General features: G+C 37.5%; 1 protein-coding gene across 4 annotated transcripts in view; it reads right to left on the bottom strand.

Annotated features, from left to right (window-relative positions):
* Positions 1 to 3,681, bottom strand: part of KHDRBS3 (KH RNA binding domain containing, signal transduction associated 3) — a 93,937-nt gene extending 90,256 nt beyond the window's left edge. For 2 of the 4 annotated variants that reach the window (XM_035317988.1, XM_035317989.1), the window contains exon 1: positions 3,228 to 3,680. In XM_035317988.1, the coding sequence (XP_035173879.1) occupies positions 3,228 to 3,315 (88 nt within the window). In that variant the 5' untranslated portion in view covers positions 3,316 to 3,680. Of the gene's footprint in view, positions 1 to 3,227 lie in introns of all 4 variants that reach the window. The other 2 variants (XR_004748273.1, XM_035317990.1) reach the window with 2 other exon arrangements.
* Between the last annotated feature and the right edge of the window lie 15,874 nt (positions 3,682 to 19,555).

Below are 19,555 nucleotides of genomic sequence, written 5' to 3'. Positions count from 1 at the left end.
AGCTGTGAATTGGAAAAACACATTTTTTAATTTTTGCTCTTTCACAGAACTTTATCCTTGTCAAGATTCTTCATCTACAGAACTTTTAAGACAGTAACTGGACTTAACATTACAGTTCCCATCATCTGGTACCAGCTGTAGATTAATCCTATTAGCATGGACACCTTATTGCACACACAAAAGAAGTCTGCTTCCAACCTATAACTTGCTTAATCATTTGCAGATAAAAATAAGTCCTTTTTAAAGAGACCTACATCTAAACCTCATCAGTATATATGTATATATACACTGATATATATATGGTATATATATGTATATATATACTGATATATATATGGTATATATATGTATATACCTCATAGAGTATACATCTAAACCTCATCAAAGCAGAAAAGGATACAGTCTAACCTCCTTCATAAGATTACTACTGCTCTAAAATTTAAACATTAAATATGTAATTGATTCTTTAAAATCATTTCAGCAATGGATTGCATACCAAAAAGGCAAGTCTCCAAATGCTTGAAAGTTTTGAGCAAGAAAGATCACCACTATACCAGGGCAATGAAGAATACTGATCTTTGATTTTAAAGCTTTGAAAATGCTGAAAGGTCTTATTAGGGAAAGGGAAGTTACTTCAATTCCAGAGGAGACTAACAATACTGCCCATAAAAAAAACACTCTTGAAGCATCCTAGCCACTCTTCTTTTTCAGCCAACTACCTTGAAACTAGAAAGCATGTCATGCTCCATTTTTCCTGTATCACTTACAATTATGCAATGTGTATGTATCCAAATTATAATTTGTAATTATAATATGCAAATCTGTCCACTTGTGTGAAAGCTATAATTAACAAATTTTCTCAACTCTATACACAGGACCACTTCTCCCTAGAAGCCAGATTTCAACATGGGTAGAGCAAATATTTTAGTGATGTTGCTCTTTTGTCTAAGCAGCACACACTTCAGCTGCTTCAGCACCTCAGAAGGATTTGCTGGCTCAACCACACAATTCTTACAAATCAGTCTGAAGTTTCTGGAGAAAGTTGGCTTATCTATAGTACTTCAGTTAAAGCAGATGCAAATGAACGTAATACTATTAAGACATCAAAAATACCATTACATAATTAAGCCAGTTATTTTAAGCACTTAAAGCCTTTGATAAGATCTCCTACAACTGGGTAAAGACACTGAAGCATGCCTCACTGTAAACTGAAGAGCTACACAAGCTAGGTTTTAGAAAACAGACAAGCCATTTCATTTGCCTTATTAAATTGTCATAGGAAGAACTCAGTGAACCTGACATACAAAATGCAAGCTGAAATTACATATATTTTCCCACTAATTGCATTCATTTACCTGCAAATAACAATTGAGACAAATGAACCAGACACTGATAAAGTTTTGTCAAGACAATGGGGGCTGTAAAACATCTTCTTAGTCATGCATCTCCTACTTCTATTACAGACAATTTACCTTTGATTCTTTGACTGTACAACTGCCTAGGAGGATTTCACATAGAAATTACAGAAATATGCATCTTAAACTACAGCTAACTGATGCTGTCCCGTTTAGTAATTTTAAATAACAGGTGAAATGCTTCAGATTTAATAGAAGACTGTCAAAGTAAACAAAATAATCCAAAGACTAGAATACAGTTTGGATTTATGTCATCTACATTTTCTCCATGGAACACACCAATTTTTGCAACTGGAAGTGTGCATGCGAATACCAGGTATTACACAATAAAAAGCAGGCAGAAATTTGTCCTCTAATTTAATTTTAATAGGAATTGTAAAAACCTATCAGTGTCTCAAAGTCTGGATTCTGGTAACAGTTGTAGAATGTTTAATTCCATAAACATTGTTTGAAATAATGCACATACTTCTGTAACTTCCCAACAATAGTTACACAATTTACACAACCTGCACATGTAAAAAATCCACTATTACTAACTGAAAGTGACTTCACTAATTTGCAGCCTTAAACTCTTAACCATCAAGCTAAATTTTAGCACTTACAGCAAACAAACGTCTGTTTGTTAATCCATTTCCCTTTCTCCCACTATCAGTGGCACACTTCCAAATCCAGAATCAGGAAAAATATGCAAAATACCAACAGCCCAAGGGCACCCAAGCTACACATCACATGGCATATGCATTCCACAGCTGAAACTGTGACAGCTACCTGTAACTCCAGAATATTTCAAACAGTTGATTCCCCATCAGAGACTGGCATTTGCAGTTCCATTACGCATCAAGAAGTATGTCAATGCATTAAAAGAAGCATTGATTGAGACTTGTTCCTGTGATGTGAAGTACAGGAGTACAGCCCTGCAATCACTTCAATTGAAGCAAAAATCATTTGGTTTTCCTTAGGTAATGTGCTGATCTAACATAACATTTCACTTGACCATCCCAAGCACTCTATTAAGTGTCTATCTACAGAGCTGCACTTGAAAGTCACCTGCTAATTACCCATTTCCAAATTTACATGAGGCATTAGAGTAAGTCACATGGGACTTCACTGAAACAAAGAACCAGCACTTCACAGCTTATGTGACATGTCAGATGCAGAGGACAAAATCACATCTGATTATCTGTAGCTATGTAACTGAAAACGTTTTCTTTTTGATTATCTAGAGGTATGATTTAAAGAGAGAATGTTTTCAAGAAAATCAATGAAATATCTGAAGTATTAATGTACAACCAATACCTAAAGCCACAAGATCCTGGACAAAGATATAGATTGTAGTGTCCTTTTGAAGAAGGATCACACATCTATAAACTGTAAGCTATTTATTATGCAAAAACACTCTAGCAGGCTAAACCAGAAAAGCATTAGGGGCATTTAACAGAGAAGCCAACTTCCAACACAAGCAAAAGCTCCTGAACCCCAAAGCCATCCTATGCAACTCGGCTTGGGATAAATCAACCAGTGACTGTCTCTGGTGGCCTGAAATCCACCCCTGGAGGAAAGCAGAGATTTGGGGATATCGGTACAGGATTTCCAGCTGCTCGGGGAGACGGAGCGGGTCTGGCGGAGCACCCTGTGGGATCACCACCGTTACCCCCCAGCCCCACAGACCCCGGGGACCACTCGGAGGGTTGAAGGTGGGTCCCCAAATCCCACTCCGGAGCTGGCAGCGGGGGAGGCAAAACAGATAAAGTGGGGAACCCCGGCGGAAAGTTCGAGCAGCGCGGCAGGGGCCGCCCCCCCGCCGCCCCTCACCTTGGTTGACCAGGCGCAGGGCGTGGGTGAAGGACGGGTCCAGGGAGTCCTTCTCGGCCATCAGCTCGGGCAGGTACTTCTCGTCCATGCCGGAGGCACGGAGAGCCGGAGCCCCAGCGGGGAAGGAGGAAGAGGCTGTGCGGGGCTGCGTCCCGGGCGGCGGTAAATCCTCGGAGGCAGCGCTTCCCAACCCCGGCTGCCTCCCGCCAGGGGCTGCGGGGACGCATCCAGAGGGCAGCGCCGCGAGCCCCCGGCCGAGAGCGGGGAGGGAAGGGGCGCCGAGCCCCCCTCCCCGGTCCTGCTCCGGGCACGGACAAATCCCTTTATGGAGACGCACTGGGGGGGAAGCGGTTCAAAGCGTGCTGGCCCCCCCCCGAAGAAAAATCAGGGGGGACTAATTAATTAAAAAAAAAAAAAAGAGGCTGCAAGCGCAGCACCCAGACCCACACCTGCCACCGCGCTGCGCCGACTGAACGGGCGAGCCCCGCCGCGACAGGTTTAAATACCCCAGCTGAGGCCACGCCCCGTTAACCGCGCCCACAATCCGTCAAGACACGCCCCTCATTCCCCTTTGCTCCGCCCCCGCTCCTCCCAACGGGCGGTGCCGGTTCGACCCCCTCGTGTGCCGCCCCGCCTATGGGGACGCCGGTTGCTATTGGATAGTTTGGGCTGTCAGTTAGAGGGGTGCCGCGGGTCAGGATTGGTCGTTGCGCTTTCTGAGAGCCCCGCCCCTTCTGTTCTATCCCGCCCCTCGGTGCTGCGGGGGTTGGGCTGGGGCGGGGCGGGGCTGTGAGGGGAGGTTGGGGCTAGTGAAGGGTTTTAGGGGATTTTGGGGGTGTATGAGGGTTTTTCGGGGGCTGTGAGGGGTTTTTGAGGGGCTGTGAGGGGTTTTTGAGGGGCTGTGAGGGTTTTTGAGGGATGGTGAGGGTCTGCGAGGGCTTTTGAGGGGTATTGAGGGGCTCTGAGGGGTTTGGAGGGGCTGCGAGGAGTTTGGAGGGGCTGCGAGAGGTCTTGGGAGGCTCTCGGGGGTCGTGAGGGGTTTTGAGGGGCTTCGAGGGCGGCCTCTCCCCTTGAAACCTCCGTGGCAGAGCCCCCTGAGGGGATGTCTGCCCCTAATCCCGCCTCGGGACCTGCTGCCATCAGGACGTGTGAGGGGCAGCTGGTGAGGGCAGCGTCCTCCCTTAAGGGGGCCCAGAACGGCGAGATGTGCTCATTAAATGAGAACTGAAACCACGATATTTAACTTTTTTCTCCCCCGAACAGCGGTCGTTCTGTTTATCCAGCGTTTTGTATTTGTGTCTCTCGTACAAAGCACTTCGTAAATATTAGCTAGAAAATCATACTGCTGAATTACACGACTTTAAGTGAGTTTGTGATTCAATAGCAGCCCATTTCACGGGTAAGAGAAAAGTTCAGGCGACTCAAGCCTGTTTTCCCTTTTTTTCAGTGAATGCACTCGGTACCTTAGACCATTATTCACTTTGATCTTCAGATTTGAGACTTTACATAGCCTCCTCGTTAGACATTAGGTGTTTTATCAACAAGTCTTTGGTGACAAAAGCCCAGAGTAAATGAGAACAGCCATTCTCCTCAGTAACACAGCACAAGGGCAAAACAAAAATACAAAATCACTGATGCCAAAATCCTAATAGTAAATTTTGGAATCACTTTGACATGATCAGCCACAGTTAAAAGACCACTGAAACAATCTTTATTTATTTATTTATTTATTTATTTTTATTTTTATTTTTTATTATTATTATCTGTGACAACAACCAAATAATCTCACATTTGTATTTCATGCAAAATAGGTTTGTAATGCATCTTAGTCATGCCCTTGCAAAATGGAGAAAAAAGCTCCAAAAAAGACTAACATGAGAAATCACTCACTCAATGGTTAGGAGCAGGGGTTAAGATTCCCTTCTGAGAATTACATGTGCTCTTTCACCCTGAAAACAGAAGGGCCATCTATTAAGGTATGTTGCATCTTGTTATATTTCACAGACCAGAATATCTCATAAAAAATGTTTGATGCTCTGCAGTATAAAATATACTTGATTTACATTCTCTGTACTACCCCTCCAAATAAATCTGACCCAGCAGTAACAAGAACCAGAAACAAATTTACAGAAATATATTTTTAAAATTCTCCTGCATGACATCAAACTTGACAGATACGACTAAAACATACAAGCAACTGCAATAAGTTGGATTACAATGAATGTTTTATTTCAACCTTCTATATACATCTTCTATAAAAAAAAATACTGAAATGCAGCCATCTGTTGTGAAACAGGCAGACACACACAACTTTGACACAGAACAATATGTAGGAGTGTAATCTTTATTGAATGACCTGGAGCAAAATAATCCCTACCTTTGCCTGGAAAGCCAAAAATATATTTAAAGTCCCTCTACAGCATACAGAACCTCAGACAGGAAGGTAGCTGTATTATACAAATGGTTTAAAACACAATGGAAATGGAAATATGACTTTCTTGGAAAAAGTCGTATTCCCCTGGTACCTGATTAAATAAACATTTGATGTTTTATAAAAAAAAAAACAACAGTATTTCTTCCCAAAGTATACCAATTCCCTCTGGTTTTCAATATAGAAAGGCTTACTGTATGTCTAAACACTGGTTTCTCACCAGATCTATAATAACGTAGGAAGTGTAAAATTATCCACAATTTATCCTGTCACTGAAACTCAAACCTGCACATAACAATATATTGTTTTTCCAGTGAAATTCACTGGCATGTAATAAAACGAGGAGGACAGAACTGATGGGAAATACATGGTATACAAAGCAGCTTCGGTTACCTGTTTACCTGGGAAAAAACAGCAAAGCATAGTTCTTACTGTCAAGAAAAAAAAAAAAAAAAAAAAGCAGGAAGTACTAAATCGTAAGGATTGTTTGCTTTCCTGCTACTGAAATCTATACTAAACTTTAAAAACAGCTTGGTCGAGGAATTGCCCAGCAAGTACTAGCTTTACTTTTCGCAAATGTGTAAAAATCATGAGTCTGAACTTTTAAACTTCACAGTTAATGTGCTTACACCTCCTCTCCAACGGTAAAATTAACAGGATTTTTTACATGTCCACTCTGCTGTCTACATGCACGTGGCAGTCTCATGAAGTTAGTCCAGTAAATGTTTATCAGCTGGGAACCAACGTCAGAGTAACAGCTCTTAAAGCACGAGCTCTGTGACGTGTCAGCATGCCTGTCACTTATTAAGAAAAAAAGGTAGATGCCAAAATTAATGTCTACATAATTGAAGCACTAGGACGTTTTAGTACCTTTACCCTCTGCTGTGCAATTCAATTCCTTACTTGTTGTACCTCTTGACACAGACAAAGGGACGTCTGAGGATTGTGCGAAGAGGCCGTAACTGAGCTGCATCCTCGCTCTGGCACAACTTGTTGCAGGCACATTTTCCTTATTTACTAGGTCAGAATACCAAGCAGTATTTTCACAACTAAGTCATGTTCCTAGTATTGCAAACACACTGAGATGTTCATCGTTTTTCCCAAATTACTGTCTACTCATTTTTATTTCATATGACTAGTGTTATTCCATTTACTCAACAATCATATTAAGCTGCCACTGACCACAGTAGACTTTACATGGCTTTAATGTACTTCTTACCTCTGTTTTACCGGGTCCTGATTTAAAGCACAAACCATAGCAGACTGTTAAGGAATTATTAATTATTTAAGCCTTCAGCTCATTAAAATGCATACAGCTGAAGACCTATAGAAGCAACATCTATTTTGGGAAATAGTTTGTCACACATACCACATCTAGTGAATATGTCCTTGATGTGACTCACCATGGTTCTGATTAGCATGTTGCTAAGTAGGTGCTGGCTTCCTTAGTGCTCCAATATATCACTTGCCAATTTCTATTAGGCACATTGAAATTATCATTGCACTCCTTACCCCAGTATTGTTGTAGCTATTTCTTTTTATTATTATTATTATTTCTTTTTTATTATTATTTGAATTTGGACTAAAGTATAAAGAAATAGACAAGAGCAAACTATCAATCAACACATGTATCACAAAATGTTTTCAGAAGCTCTGTAGGCTTTCTTCTGAATTGTGGTTTTCTCTTTTACCCTGTTTGCTCCATAGTTAAAAGTGAAGGCCACTTTCATCCGCAAGGAAATTTACTCCTAAGGCTGTTTCTTTTTAAAGATCTGTTACATGGATTTTATAACTTATTCACTCTTTTTCTACGTTTTATTTCTAAGAGAAGCAAGATTTGCAGGAAAAAAAGGGGGGCTTTTGTGAGGAGGAAAAAAAAAATCTGGCAGATGAGCTCTTTGCCACATTATTCATAGCCACTGTAGCATGTGCATGTGCCTTCTCATCAAAGTCTTCCATTTATTTTGTTTTTGTACCCTGTTTTATGGCATTAAATATCAGCAATGGGCTGACAGGAACAAGGGCAAGATCAGGGCAACCTGATCAGGGCAACCTTATCTGCTCTAAGATGTTCTTCTTGGAGATGATCTTCAAGGTCCGTTCCAACACAAACTATTCAGTGATTCTATGAAGTGTAAAGTCCTGCACCTGGGGAGGAACAACCCCAGGCCTCCCAGCTGGAAGGCAGCTCTGCAGGAAAGGATCTGGGGTTCTGGTAGGCACAAAGTTGAACATGAGCCAGCAGTGTGCCCTTGTAGCATCAAAAACCAACAGATTCCCGGGCTGCACTGGGAAAAAGTGTTGCCAGGAGGTCAAAGAAGATGATCCTTCCCCTCTGTGCAGAGCTGGTGAGGCCACAACTGGAGAGTTGTGTCCAGTTCTGGGCCCTGCAATACCAGAGAGAAGTAAACATACTGAAGACGGTCCAGTGTAGGCCCAAACATATGATGAAGAGACTGAAGCATCTCTCCTAAGAGGGAAAGCTGAGAGAGCTGGGACCGTTTAGCCTGGAGAAGAGACAGCCTGGAGAAGAGGGTGGGGGGGAACTTTTCAATGTGTATAAATACCTGAAGGGAGGATGTGAAGAGAACAGAGCCAAGCTCTTTTCAGTGGTGCCCAGTGCCAGGACAAGAGATTTTTTCCTTAAAATTCTCATGGACAACTGTTATGATAAAAATCATTTCTTGAACTGCTGTCTTCCAGAGAGCTGAAAAGTGTGTCACTAATTTCTGCTTGGGCTGACCTGCTATCCAGGTTGAACACCTAGTACATGAAACATGTAAGAACCGGAGAGATCAATGATGACATCATTTGTAGCAGGCAAATTTTATCATTCCTCCTTATTCTTTTCCGGCTTTTAAAAGCATCACAACAGCCTCTCCATTTTCTTGTACAGTAATTGATGCAATACACTGCAGTGAGTTCACCACCTTGTTCATTATATTCATGTAAGCCGTGATCTACAGGGCTTTTTTCTTTTGCTTATACATTATTGCTAATGGCAGTTTTAACAGTGCATGTAGTCCTGGAACTGCATGCACATATGCCTTGATCATATGATCTACCTTCAGATATCACAAAGAACTTTATTTTCTTTGCAATGAACTATTTCATAAGATTAAACAGTCTCTTCTAATTTTGCTTTATTTAAGATGCAATGATTTTTCATCCTTCTGTCCCAGTATTGGTTTTGTACATGTTTTTATTAAAAATCTAGATTTTGACATTTTCCTTTATGCACTTCCTAATATTTCATATAGTTCTGATGATGCAAAAAATATCGGTATTGTCATGGTGAAAGGACTTCTTTTTGTACACTCTTTCTTATACCTAATAAAAATTTTCAGTATAGTCCTGTATGTATAAAATGGCTTATAAATAGTTTCTCGGTACTTCTTTCTTGATCCTGGACTGTAGCTGTAAAAGAATGTTGCATTATTGCTGAATTTCTCTGCTCTGAACTTTTGCCAAATTGTATGCATTTTATTTTCCTTTATTTTTTTTTTTTTTTTTCCTGTGTATCATTCTTGTAGATATGATGTGCTTTGTACACTTTATGACTGTCTTCTCTACCCCTGAACAATCTACATGTGCTATGAACCTGCATGCATCTGGGCTTTCCTCATGCCTCTTTTATTGCTCTGAACCTGGGTGGTGCCAAAATCTATTTCACCCTTATCTTCGTTATACCCGTCATCATCCTCGTTGCACCTCTTTTAGCACATTACGTTGTGTGCCAACGAATGTTTTCTTTTGTAGTTTGGACAGCTTTTTCCAATGTGAAACTGTTACTTTTTTTTTTTTTTTTTTTTTTTTTTTTTTCTCTTATGCAATCTCATTAAAAACCTAGCTTTCACAGACTGTCTTTCCTAACTACCAAACCTCATAAGCCATAACATAATAGTTGTCTTAGTAAAACCTTGATGTGTCTTGAAACATTTATCTTTGTATGGTGATGTTTTCTTTAATAAGAAATATGTCTTAATTCAGAACGCTAACGTATTTTCCTATCTGTTCTTAAAGGTTTGCGGGATACCTGAGATCTTAAAATACTTCTGCCTTTTTCCTTGTGTATTTGGTTTATGTGTCAAGGTTTTGGTAGCCTTTTCATTCTATTTTCTGCACTGTTTCCTTTGAGGAGGAGGAGTGAGAGAATGGTTGTGGTTGAGTTCAGCTGCCCAGCAGGATGAAACCACCACACCTTCTTACCTGGTGGAAAGAGTGGCAGTTAAGGGTGAGGAATATTAAGAACTCCAAACCCTGAAAGAAATCCGCTGCATTAGTGTCTTCTACCAATCGCTACTTTTTGTGATAATTCTTTTCTGATCTACTCATGTCCTATTTCTTTCATTATTCTGCATGAAAATTGTAGTTAGTTTCTTTTCTTCTGATAATGTATCAGAAAATAGCATTGTTCAGACTGCTCAGATTCACAGAGGTAGGGTAAACTAAAGATATATAATAGAGGCCATTTGGTGCTGGTAGTTTATTGCATTTGCTTTTAACTCAGACTTAACTCAGACACAATAATCATAAAACAAACTTTTTTGTTCTGTTAAGGAGAAGGGATAACAGAAAAATGTCAATTTGGGGGAAAAAAAAAAAAAATCTTGTTTAAAATCCTAGAAGGTAGTGGTTTTCACTCCAGGTATTCAGCTACATCAGCTGCTACTAGAATGAACCAGAAAGGATTTAATGAAGACTTTGCAGAATACGATGAGACCTAAATACACACACAAATAATGAGCTTATGAGTGACCTCTAAGTGTTTGCTTATCTAAGGTGAGAGTTTGATGCAAAGCAGCAGTGGTAGGAGAGCCCCAAAGGAGCCATTGAAAAGTAAATCAACTGTACACAAAGTACACCATAACCAGTTCATCTTCTGTTGGGAAATGCTCCTTATATACCTTCTACAGGCAACAGATGAAAGAGAATGAACTCACCATGAAAGACAGCAAGACCTTGCCTCCTGCTCAAAGTATACAGGCAAATCAGTATGTGAAACATTGATTTTATAAGTGCTCCCACTCTGCCAGGCATGTATGCTACAAAGGAAGAATCAAGCAGTGCAAAATGTTCTCAGTATCCTATGTTTCAAGGATCTTCTGTGATTCAGAGATGAAAAGGACAGAAACAACCATCAAGCATTTGTCATCAGAGATTTGCTCAGTTTATTAGCACTTGCTGAACAGGCTAGCATGTTTTTATGTCTAGATCCAAATAATGTCATTTGCGCTTCTACAACAAAGGAATTCTGTTTTTTAAGGCCAATGTTGTCAAGCCACCTATCAATACCAGTTCCACAATGAAATGTTGGTGTGGGTTCACTGCTTAATTTCATTCTAACATAAAGTAGGCAACCAATATATTCAAGACAGCTGTTTTGAAAAAGACTCAGTTGTGCATATCTTGATAATCTTTAGTATTAGAGAAAGGGAGAACCTATGGTGGGAAAGCAGAATTGTGTCAAATACTACGTTTATGATGTTTGTCTCATCAGAAAACCAATTTTTAAATCCATTGCATGACAAGTTTAAATACAGTTCAAATGCAACTTCTGATCAGTGTGTTTTGGTTTTATACTTTGGAATAATATGTTTCTGTATTACACTTATCTTTTTCTAAATTTTAGCATTAAGCAAATTGAATATTAACTCTATAAGTTTAGCATATCTTGATATAGACAGTAAATAAACTAGCGAAGTTCCATTTCAATACCAGCCTGATTTCATTTGAGATGAAATTGAAATTGAAAGAACCTGCCCTGCAACATGGTATTAATAGAACAGTAATCTTCAGTTCTTTGTAATAATGTTACATTCTATGGTAGTTATATGACATATATAGCATTATATTTATTTCACTATTTAAGATAAATTAATCTGGATGGAAGAATAAATCAGATTTGTTTATCGGGATTCATCTTTCCATTAGTTGTCTCACAGCATGAGAAAAACAATATTTGTATTGTGCATTGTTTAAATGTTGAGTGGTCACAGAATCAGGTATCATTACATGGAGATAAGAGGGGGAGAGTGAGTTATTAGGACAGTTGTTGCAACTCATATTAGCTTTACAATTGTAAGGTGGTATCTTATTAGCTATCTTACATTTAGCTATCTTACATAAGCATGTAATCCAATTTTGGGAGTATTTAAAGAAGAAAGGTAATGGGCCAACAATTTAGGAGACCAAAATCAGTATTATTTTTCCCCTTTTAAAAACAATAACAACAAACACAAAAACAATAACAAACAGGAGGACTGGTTATAATTGCAAGGAATATATTGGAATGTTTATGATGTAACAAAAAAAAAAAATCTGCAGAAGTATCAAATACAGTTATATTTTTAAAAAATCTCAGAGCATTAATAAATCCCAGGGGAAAGAGCTCTGGGAATACAGCCTAGCAGTTGTGTATTAACAGATTGGCTTTGGGGATTTAAAGAGAAATTCTAGAAGTTGTTCCAAATTTGTAAGTCCTAGATGTGCTGTGGAAAAAAGACAAAATGCATAGAAGACAACAATATAAGAAATGTTGGGAGAGCTTTGGGGGCTGGGTAGAAAAAAATGTGTCTGTGAGAAAAGAAGTCACTGAATAAAAAATAACCAGTTTCTACAAAGTATTCCTGAGAATTCAATAGATGAGAATGCCCTTATTTTAGATTTTTAATTTTGAACTGAAATGGAAAACAATAGTCCTGACCGTGTGTTACAATTATAACAGCACTTCTGTCCACAAACTAAGTTTTAGCAAAATGAAGGAACATAATAGACTGGACTACTTCACTCTAGTTCCATGTGTAATGTGAAACGTTAAGGCAAAAATAGGCCTTTGCTTTCCTGCTAAAAGGCTTAATTTTAAGTGTAATTTTTCTCCTTCACTCAATCATTTTCCTTAATAATTTGGGATATTGACTTAATGCAATTCTGTGACTTAAACTGAGAAATTTATTTTTGGTCAGAAGAAAAACAAGTTACTAAAAATCAATAGTTTGAATTTTATCGATGCACCATCTTATTATTTTGGCAGTGAACAGCCAAGAATGTGCACTAGTATAAGAAGTGCTTAGTAAGGCTTAAAATCTAACCAAGCACAGATTTCCTTAAATACTACACATCACAGGGCTAATACCTGAATTCTGGCTCTTATTCACAGGCCTCTAGATATTTATTTATTTATTTATTTATTTATTTATTTATTTATTTATTTATTTATTTATTTATTTATTTTTGGGGGGGGATGGTTTGGTTTTAATTAGTGGAGAATTAGAACATAATATTTCCCAAGGAAACAACCTCTGATTTCTTAAGGAAACTGTTAAGTTTTATTGACTTTTCAAGAGTTCACCTCTTATACAGTTCAAGTAAAAGTGCAATGCTTGAAAAATGGGATACAAATGTGTCTTTTATATTACCTTGAAAAGCTAAGCATATCTTTATAGCATTAGTAGTTAGTAATTGATGCAGTCATCCTAAATCTCAACTTTGCTGCTGCAGCAAGTCCCAGAAATTAGCATAACAATTGGCTGCTGATATTTTCATTCATTACTGTGATTTTTTTCTGGTGTTTTGCCACAGATCTTTTGTTCACATGATATAATATGCAGTTAAATTATCCTATTTTGTGTCTGTTTTTCAATAAACAGAATGTGTTACACAAATATGCTGTGTTCTTAGTTGTATTGTGAAACAAATACAATGTTCTAAATGGCACAAATAATTTTATTTTTAATATTCGCTATAGTACCTTTTTATTATTTTTTTACTTCATGATGCCCTATATTATAGCTATAAGGATGATAATGTGATCTCTTGTGCTCTATATTGCATTAGATTTACTCTGCAGATTAGGAAACAATCCTAAAAATATTCAGTCCTAAATATATCCAGATACATTTCTATTTCACTTTTATAGCACATAAATAGAACAGCTATAATTCTGTACTAGTAACAGATCGAATTTGAGTAAAAACACTTCAGGTAGGCTGGGACAAATTAAAGCATAAAAGTGGGAATGTGTGAAAGAAACATATGCTTACATTTCAAGATTTGTGGTATTTAGCTATGGCAGTGTTAACATCCTGTTGGTTTTTTACATAGAGGAATGTATGAATATTCAAATTTATTTAAGCAGAAGGGCCAGTAGTCAACTGCAGCTTTATAAAACAATGCCTTGGCAGATGCTATTGTCTTCCACATGCAGGAACGGAATCAACATGAATTTTCTTTTTGACAACAGTCTTACAGGGAGCTGCATGATACAGAACTGTAGAAAAAGAAGGTGGAACAGACACCCCCCCCCCAGGTCATCTAATCCAACAGTTTGCCCAAGGAAAGAGTCCAGGGGATGCTAATATCAGCTGAACTGCCTTGACAGAAAATTGGATAAAATATTCTACAAGTAAGGGCCTTTCCTTATACCTACAAACATCTCCTTTGAAGTAAAGTGTGCATGCAAGTGTGCCAAAACAGAGTTCACTGTAGGACTTGAGCTTTTGCCCTAAGGCTCTAAAACAATGTATATAATGTTTATTTCACTTGGACTATGCATAGAGGTTATTCTTATGCATCCTGCATCTGTTTGTTAATATTCACCTAATCCAAAGAATGTGAACAATTGAGTTATACTTTTAGAACATAGGTCATTATGTAACTGCCTAACTACACTTTCTTTTATTAAATATTCTAGATAAAAGCCCAAATTCACCTTTCACTATAGTGTCTCTCATGTGTTTCCAAAGTGTTTTAGTCTTCAGCAACTGTAGCTGTGAAAATCATATTTACAACACTGTCCCCCAATTAACCCCTTTCTAGACAAAAAGGTTAATGCCAAACCAATTTCTTATTTAAAACCTACTGCAATAAAATTGCTGCAAACCTTTGGTCTTCCATGTCTCACTAAATGTAAAAGCCAGACTTGTGAAAGGTTAACAATAAAGTTATCGGCTTTTGAAGAATAAATTCCGAATAAAAAAATCATAATTAAAATGTTAATGCCTCAGTCATTTTAGTTAGATGCACTAGAATACAGGATGGGTGAAATTCAGAAATAATATTTAATCCTAAAATTGCTCCAAATCAAAAGGAGTCAGAAAAAAAGTAAAATAAAATAGATGCGGAGAGTATTATTACTCCAGTAGTGTTAAGACAAAAGATCTTAATTCAATGAAAGAAATGAAATGAAGTCCAAAGAAGTGTGTTTATCTTGTTTTTCTATTGTAAACTTAGAACTTGATGTCATATTAGAAAATCAAACGCTGTAATTTGAGGAACAAAAAGTTTTTTTCTTCTTAATGAGTGAAATCAAAATCTGTCCACTATCCGTTGTCCTAACATTAAAGCATGGTTCATTCATATCCTACAGCTTACAAGATCTAGATTCACGGCATTTCCTTACTATGACTGTCCTGCAATTGGCAGCACCAATATTTATATCCCTCCAGAGAAGAAGATTCAACTATTAAAAAGTTATTGTTAATCAAATAAGAAAATTTAGTCCACATCTTCAATAGAGACATAAAATTAGATCAAATGTGTAATTTCAAAATAGCATAGAAGACATCGGAAGAAAAAAAAATAACTTATAAGCTAGTTTAGTGTTCATATAATCTTTATCACAGGTAGCTCTTTCGTACTTACACTGAGCTCTCAACTTTTATTTATTTATTTATTTATTTATTTATTTAATTTATTAAAGCAAAGAAAATCCATACATCATTTTACACAGATGACTTTCATCCAGATATGCTGATACAGCAGGAGTCTTTACTGAAGTAGTTTCTGGCCTGATTTTATAAATACCATCAACCTCCACTCTTAAATACAACAAAACTTTTGAAGTTTTACACAGGCAGTGATATTCGTACCGTGTTTCTTTATTGAAATTGAGAAAGAAAAGCCTCTGGAATTCTGAATCCATTTTTCATTCCCCATAGCCTTAGAACCAACCCACCAAAAGAGGGGATAAGCTCTAATATTATAAAGTATTAAAGAAATAGAAATTAGCATGGATTAATAATGTGAAAGTTAGTATTAGTTCTTGTTAAAAAAATCTGTGTTGTTTTTTAAGATTTCATAAGGCTTCAAAATGGAAGCTCTCAAGAAAGCCCTAGGTGTTTTCTGCACTATGTCATTTAACACTTCCCATGTTGAGGAAATTCTTCTTCACCCTCTAAACTCTATTATAAAAAAATTAGTTATAATAGACAGCAGTGTACGGATGCTACAGTAGAGTAAACTGAGAGAAGATAATGTCTCTATAAAAAATGATTTTTCCTCTTTGTTTAAGAACACCTGCAAACCTGGAGTTGATAAAAAATCTGCAGTGCCAATTGGTATAGAGGCTGTTTAACTGGGTTTTAAAATGTTGACAAAGGTTCAAGAAGGAGGTTTCCTGTTATATAGGTTTTGAGAGCTGTCAAAAAATAACTGCTTTGCAAAATGATCTGGGAAATGTAGTTCTATTGCAAGTGATTATTTTGTTAATTATCCATTATAAACACATTGCAGAAAGGGAATGAAGTGCTGGTAATGCTTGATTAAAATGTATCTTACAGGTAAAGGAAACATGGCAGTAGCAAGACAGTATTGAGGGGTAATAAAGGTCTATAACTTCATTTGTGCCATGTTTGGTACAGTTATCTGGAAATTTCTTCTTTGAAGAAGACAGATGCTTTTTCGAGTATAATGTAGAACAGTTTAGTTTGGTTTTATGTTGTTTTACAAAAGGGTGTATGAGTAACATGCAATAAATCACATTATTTATTTAGTTATTTTTTACTAATAGTTGAAATCTTGAATTTTATTACACTTTTAAAATATTCAGACAAAGGGATGATATAGCTTTTGCTTGTTACCTCTCTGTTACCTGTATGATGTAATGAATAGTTTTATACACCCTAGAATTCAGTTTCCTGCAGTGCTGATGCTGTGGTGTTCCTGCAGATAGGTCTTTCTGTACTGCTGGAAAATATTTTTAGTCCCTTGGATCTGAATGACATAAAATTTCTTGGAAGCGACTATCTAGCTTATGATACTACAATCTTACATTTTTAAAAGAGGGTCATTAAAACTGAATTATGTCTTTTAGAAATTCTTGGTGCATTCTTTTTATTTCCTTTCTGAACCTGCCAATGGATATTTAAAGCAAAACACGGATTTCTAAACTTGATCACGCACGAACTAAGCAGTAATAATGTATATAGCTTGTTTTGTATATGAAAAACGGTTAACTCTTAATGAGATCTTAGCATGAATTTTAGAGTTGAAGGAGAGAGAATAGATTTAGACTTGCTGACAACCATAACTGTAGTTTCTGACTTCTCTTTTCATTACCAATGTGACAGTGAGGCCACCACTCGTGGTTTGGCACAGAGTGCACACCAAGGACTGTGCTCCTTTTCAGCACAAAAGTGACACAGCATTTGTTTGGGTGGGCAGCAGGTGCTAAACATGTCACTAATGCAACTTGACATGCTTAGTATAGCAGATGTGACCTACAGCTATTGTTGCAGATAGATGTGGATTGCCTATAGATCTTGTGTCATATTGGCTCATCCCTTAATGCCTTGTTATCAAGTCTCGAGGAATCTCAGGTAACACCAGATGCTCCTAGACAATTCCTAGATGCTCCTAGACCGGTTCCTAGACAATTGAATTGAATCTTTCCCATTCTTGAAGAATTTTTTCCTGGCTTATGGAAAACCAATGAAAAGACACTATTTTCTTCGACAAAAAGAACAATAAAAATGGTTGGAATGATTGTGGTTTCTCATTCCAGTTAAGAAAACAAATACATTAACTTCAGACTGTGTTTACTTTTCTATAAATGACTGAGGTGTGTCCCATGGCAACAATCTGTTTCTTTGATGGAAACCTCAATGAAATCTGTCATTAGCTGTTTTGTTTTCACAGACCAAGTCTGCTTTGTAAGGCAGATTCTTACCAAAATAAATAAATAAATAAAATAAAATAAAAATTAATAAAAAATATACATATATAAAATATATATATGCTTGCTCCCCTGTGGTTTTATTAGAGTTACCATGGAAATTGAAATTCTTCACCAAGCTTTTCATATCCTGACAATATTTAATGACATTATGGTGCTTTGGTAACCTTCTAAAGTAAACAAAACAAGCTAGCATGAGAGCAGATGAAAATAACTACCAGTATAACTGCTAATTCCTATGATCACATTGTGCCAAAGGTTATGCAGGTGTTTAACTTCAAACGTATACATGGGCCTGTTGCAATGGCCTCTAATGAGCACGTCTATAACGGAGACAGAGCCACAAAAAACCTTAGCCAAAATGAACCTTCTGCATCTTCTCACTTTTCCATGATCCTGCTTCTGTGAGCAAAAATATTCTGAAGAACAGCTTCTGCTCTGTAGTGATACTTCATTGAAGTAGGACTCCTTCAGCACTAGCAACTTGGAATAAAATTGTCTCACACCACCACTAAAGACAGATGGATAGAGAACTGCAGTGATTTTTTGAAGTGGTTATTTTTTAGGTGGCTGGTGCCAAAAAAAAATGGAAGCCAAACCCCTCAGAGCGCTTTCTGTGCAATGCGCTGGGGACAGCTAGTTCCTTTGGAGAGGCAATCCAAACACCCTCAGATTCAACAGAGATCTGCTAACACTGTTAGCAGTTACCCGTGAAAAATTCTGACCGTGGGAGAGGTCCAGATTTTGTGTCTGGTCTGCAATTTAGGCACCACTCACTATCAGTTCTGCAAAGGAGATGCAACAAAAACTCTTCAAAGTCAAAAGCCAGAAACCACTGAAGTTGAGGGAAGATGCCTAATCTGAATGAATGTAAAAGAAACTGTGCTAAAAAAAAAAATCCCTGTTTTACTAAATAAGAAATTCTTTTACACTAGTGCCTAATGCATTGACTTAAGAGTGTGGAGTCCTGGTGTCTCACCTTGCCCTCAAGATTATTTCTTTTTATTATTATTATTATTATTTTAATCCATTAATTGTTGAATAAAAAACACAGTAGCCTGTAGGCACATTCAGAGTGTTCCCCTGTGCTAAAAAAGAAAGATTCATGAGGGCAGGAGGAGAAAAGATGTGAAAGAGTAAATTTCTAACTGGCTACAGTAGCTTTCTGAGAGGAAAGCATACAAGTTAGCTCTCAATCCTACAGTTAGCTCAGTTATAAAATGAACTTAAACACCTAGTGAATCTAAGTGCAACAAATCTCACAGTCAATCCTGCAGGAAAGTAAATATTCCTGTTCCATCCTCTCCACAGATGGGAAGATGCAGAGACAGCAACATACAACATATCTCAGTATATCCAAATTGTATATACATATCCATATATATATATGTTTATTTATTATTATTTTTTTTGTGGGGGGAATAAGATGTTGGCATTTAGATAAGCATTTGTGTTGAACAAACAAACAAATAAAATGGGAAAAGCATTTACAGAGGAGTCCTCAGAGCCCTGGAAATTCCACAGCATGCAAAATGACAATAAACAGTTTGTGTGTATAATTCATTTTATTTAAGGGAAGATGTGAGGAAAACACAAATGCACTGAAAAGTACTTCTGTTTCTGTTAAGCAAAGGGAATTCTTAGGGACGCTTTTCCCCGCTTATCAATGCCTTTTGAGAAGTAAGAAAAGCTCTGTAAGTCTATCTGCAGGTAAATGTGCATTTCTGGTGTCTAGAACAAGACAACATCATCACATCAGGGTTTGGAAACAGCCACATTTCTTCATTGATTGTGTGTTGTCTTTCTGCTGTTGCTACACTTTTCCATAGAAAGTGTGTATTTCCAATAACTTTCAAGGACTGCATTTTCAAACAAATGTCCTCTGCAGACACTATGCTATTAAAGTGAAAGAAAGGGACAGCAAATTCCAGGTATATTCTCATC

The sequence above is a fragment of the Oxyura jamaicensis genome, chromosome 2, assembly GCF_011077185.1.
Source record: "Oxyura jamaicensis isolate SHBP4307 breed ruddy duck chromosome 2, BPBGC_Ojam_1.0, whole genome shotgun sequence".
Taxonomy (NCBI): domain Eukaryota; kingdom Metazoa; phylum Chordata; class Aves; order Anseriformes; family Anatidae; genus Oxyura; species Oxyura jamaicensis.
Note: the sequence above shows the minus strand (reverse complement) of the source record. Positions and strands in the feature narration are given on the sequence as shown.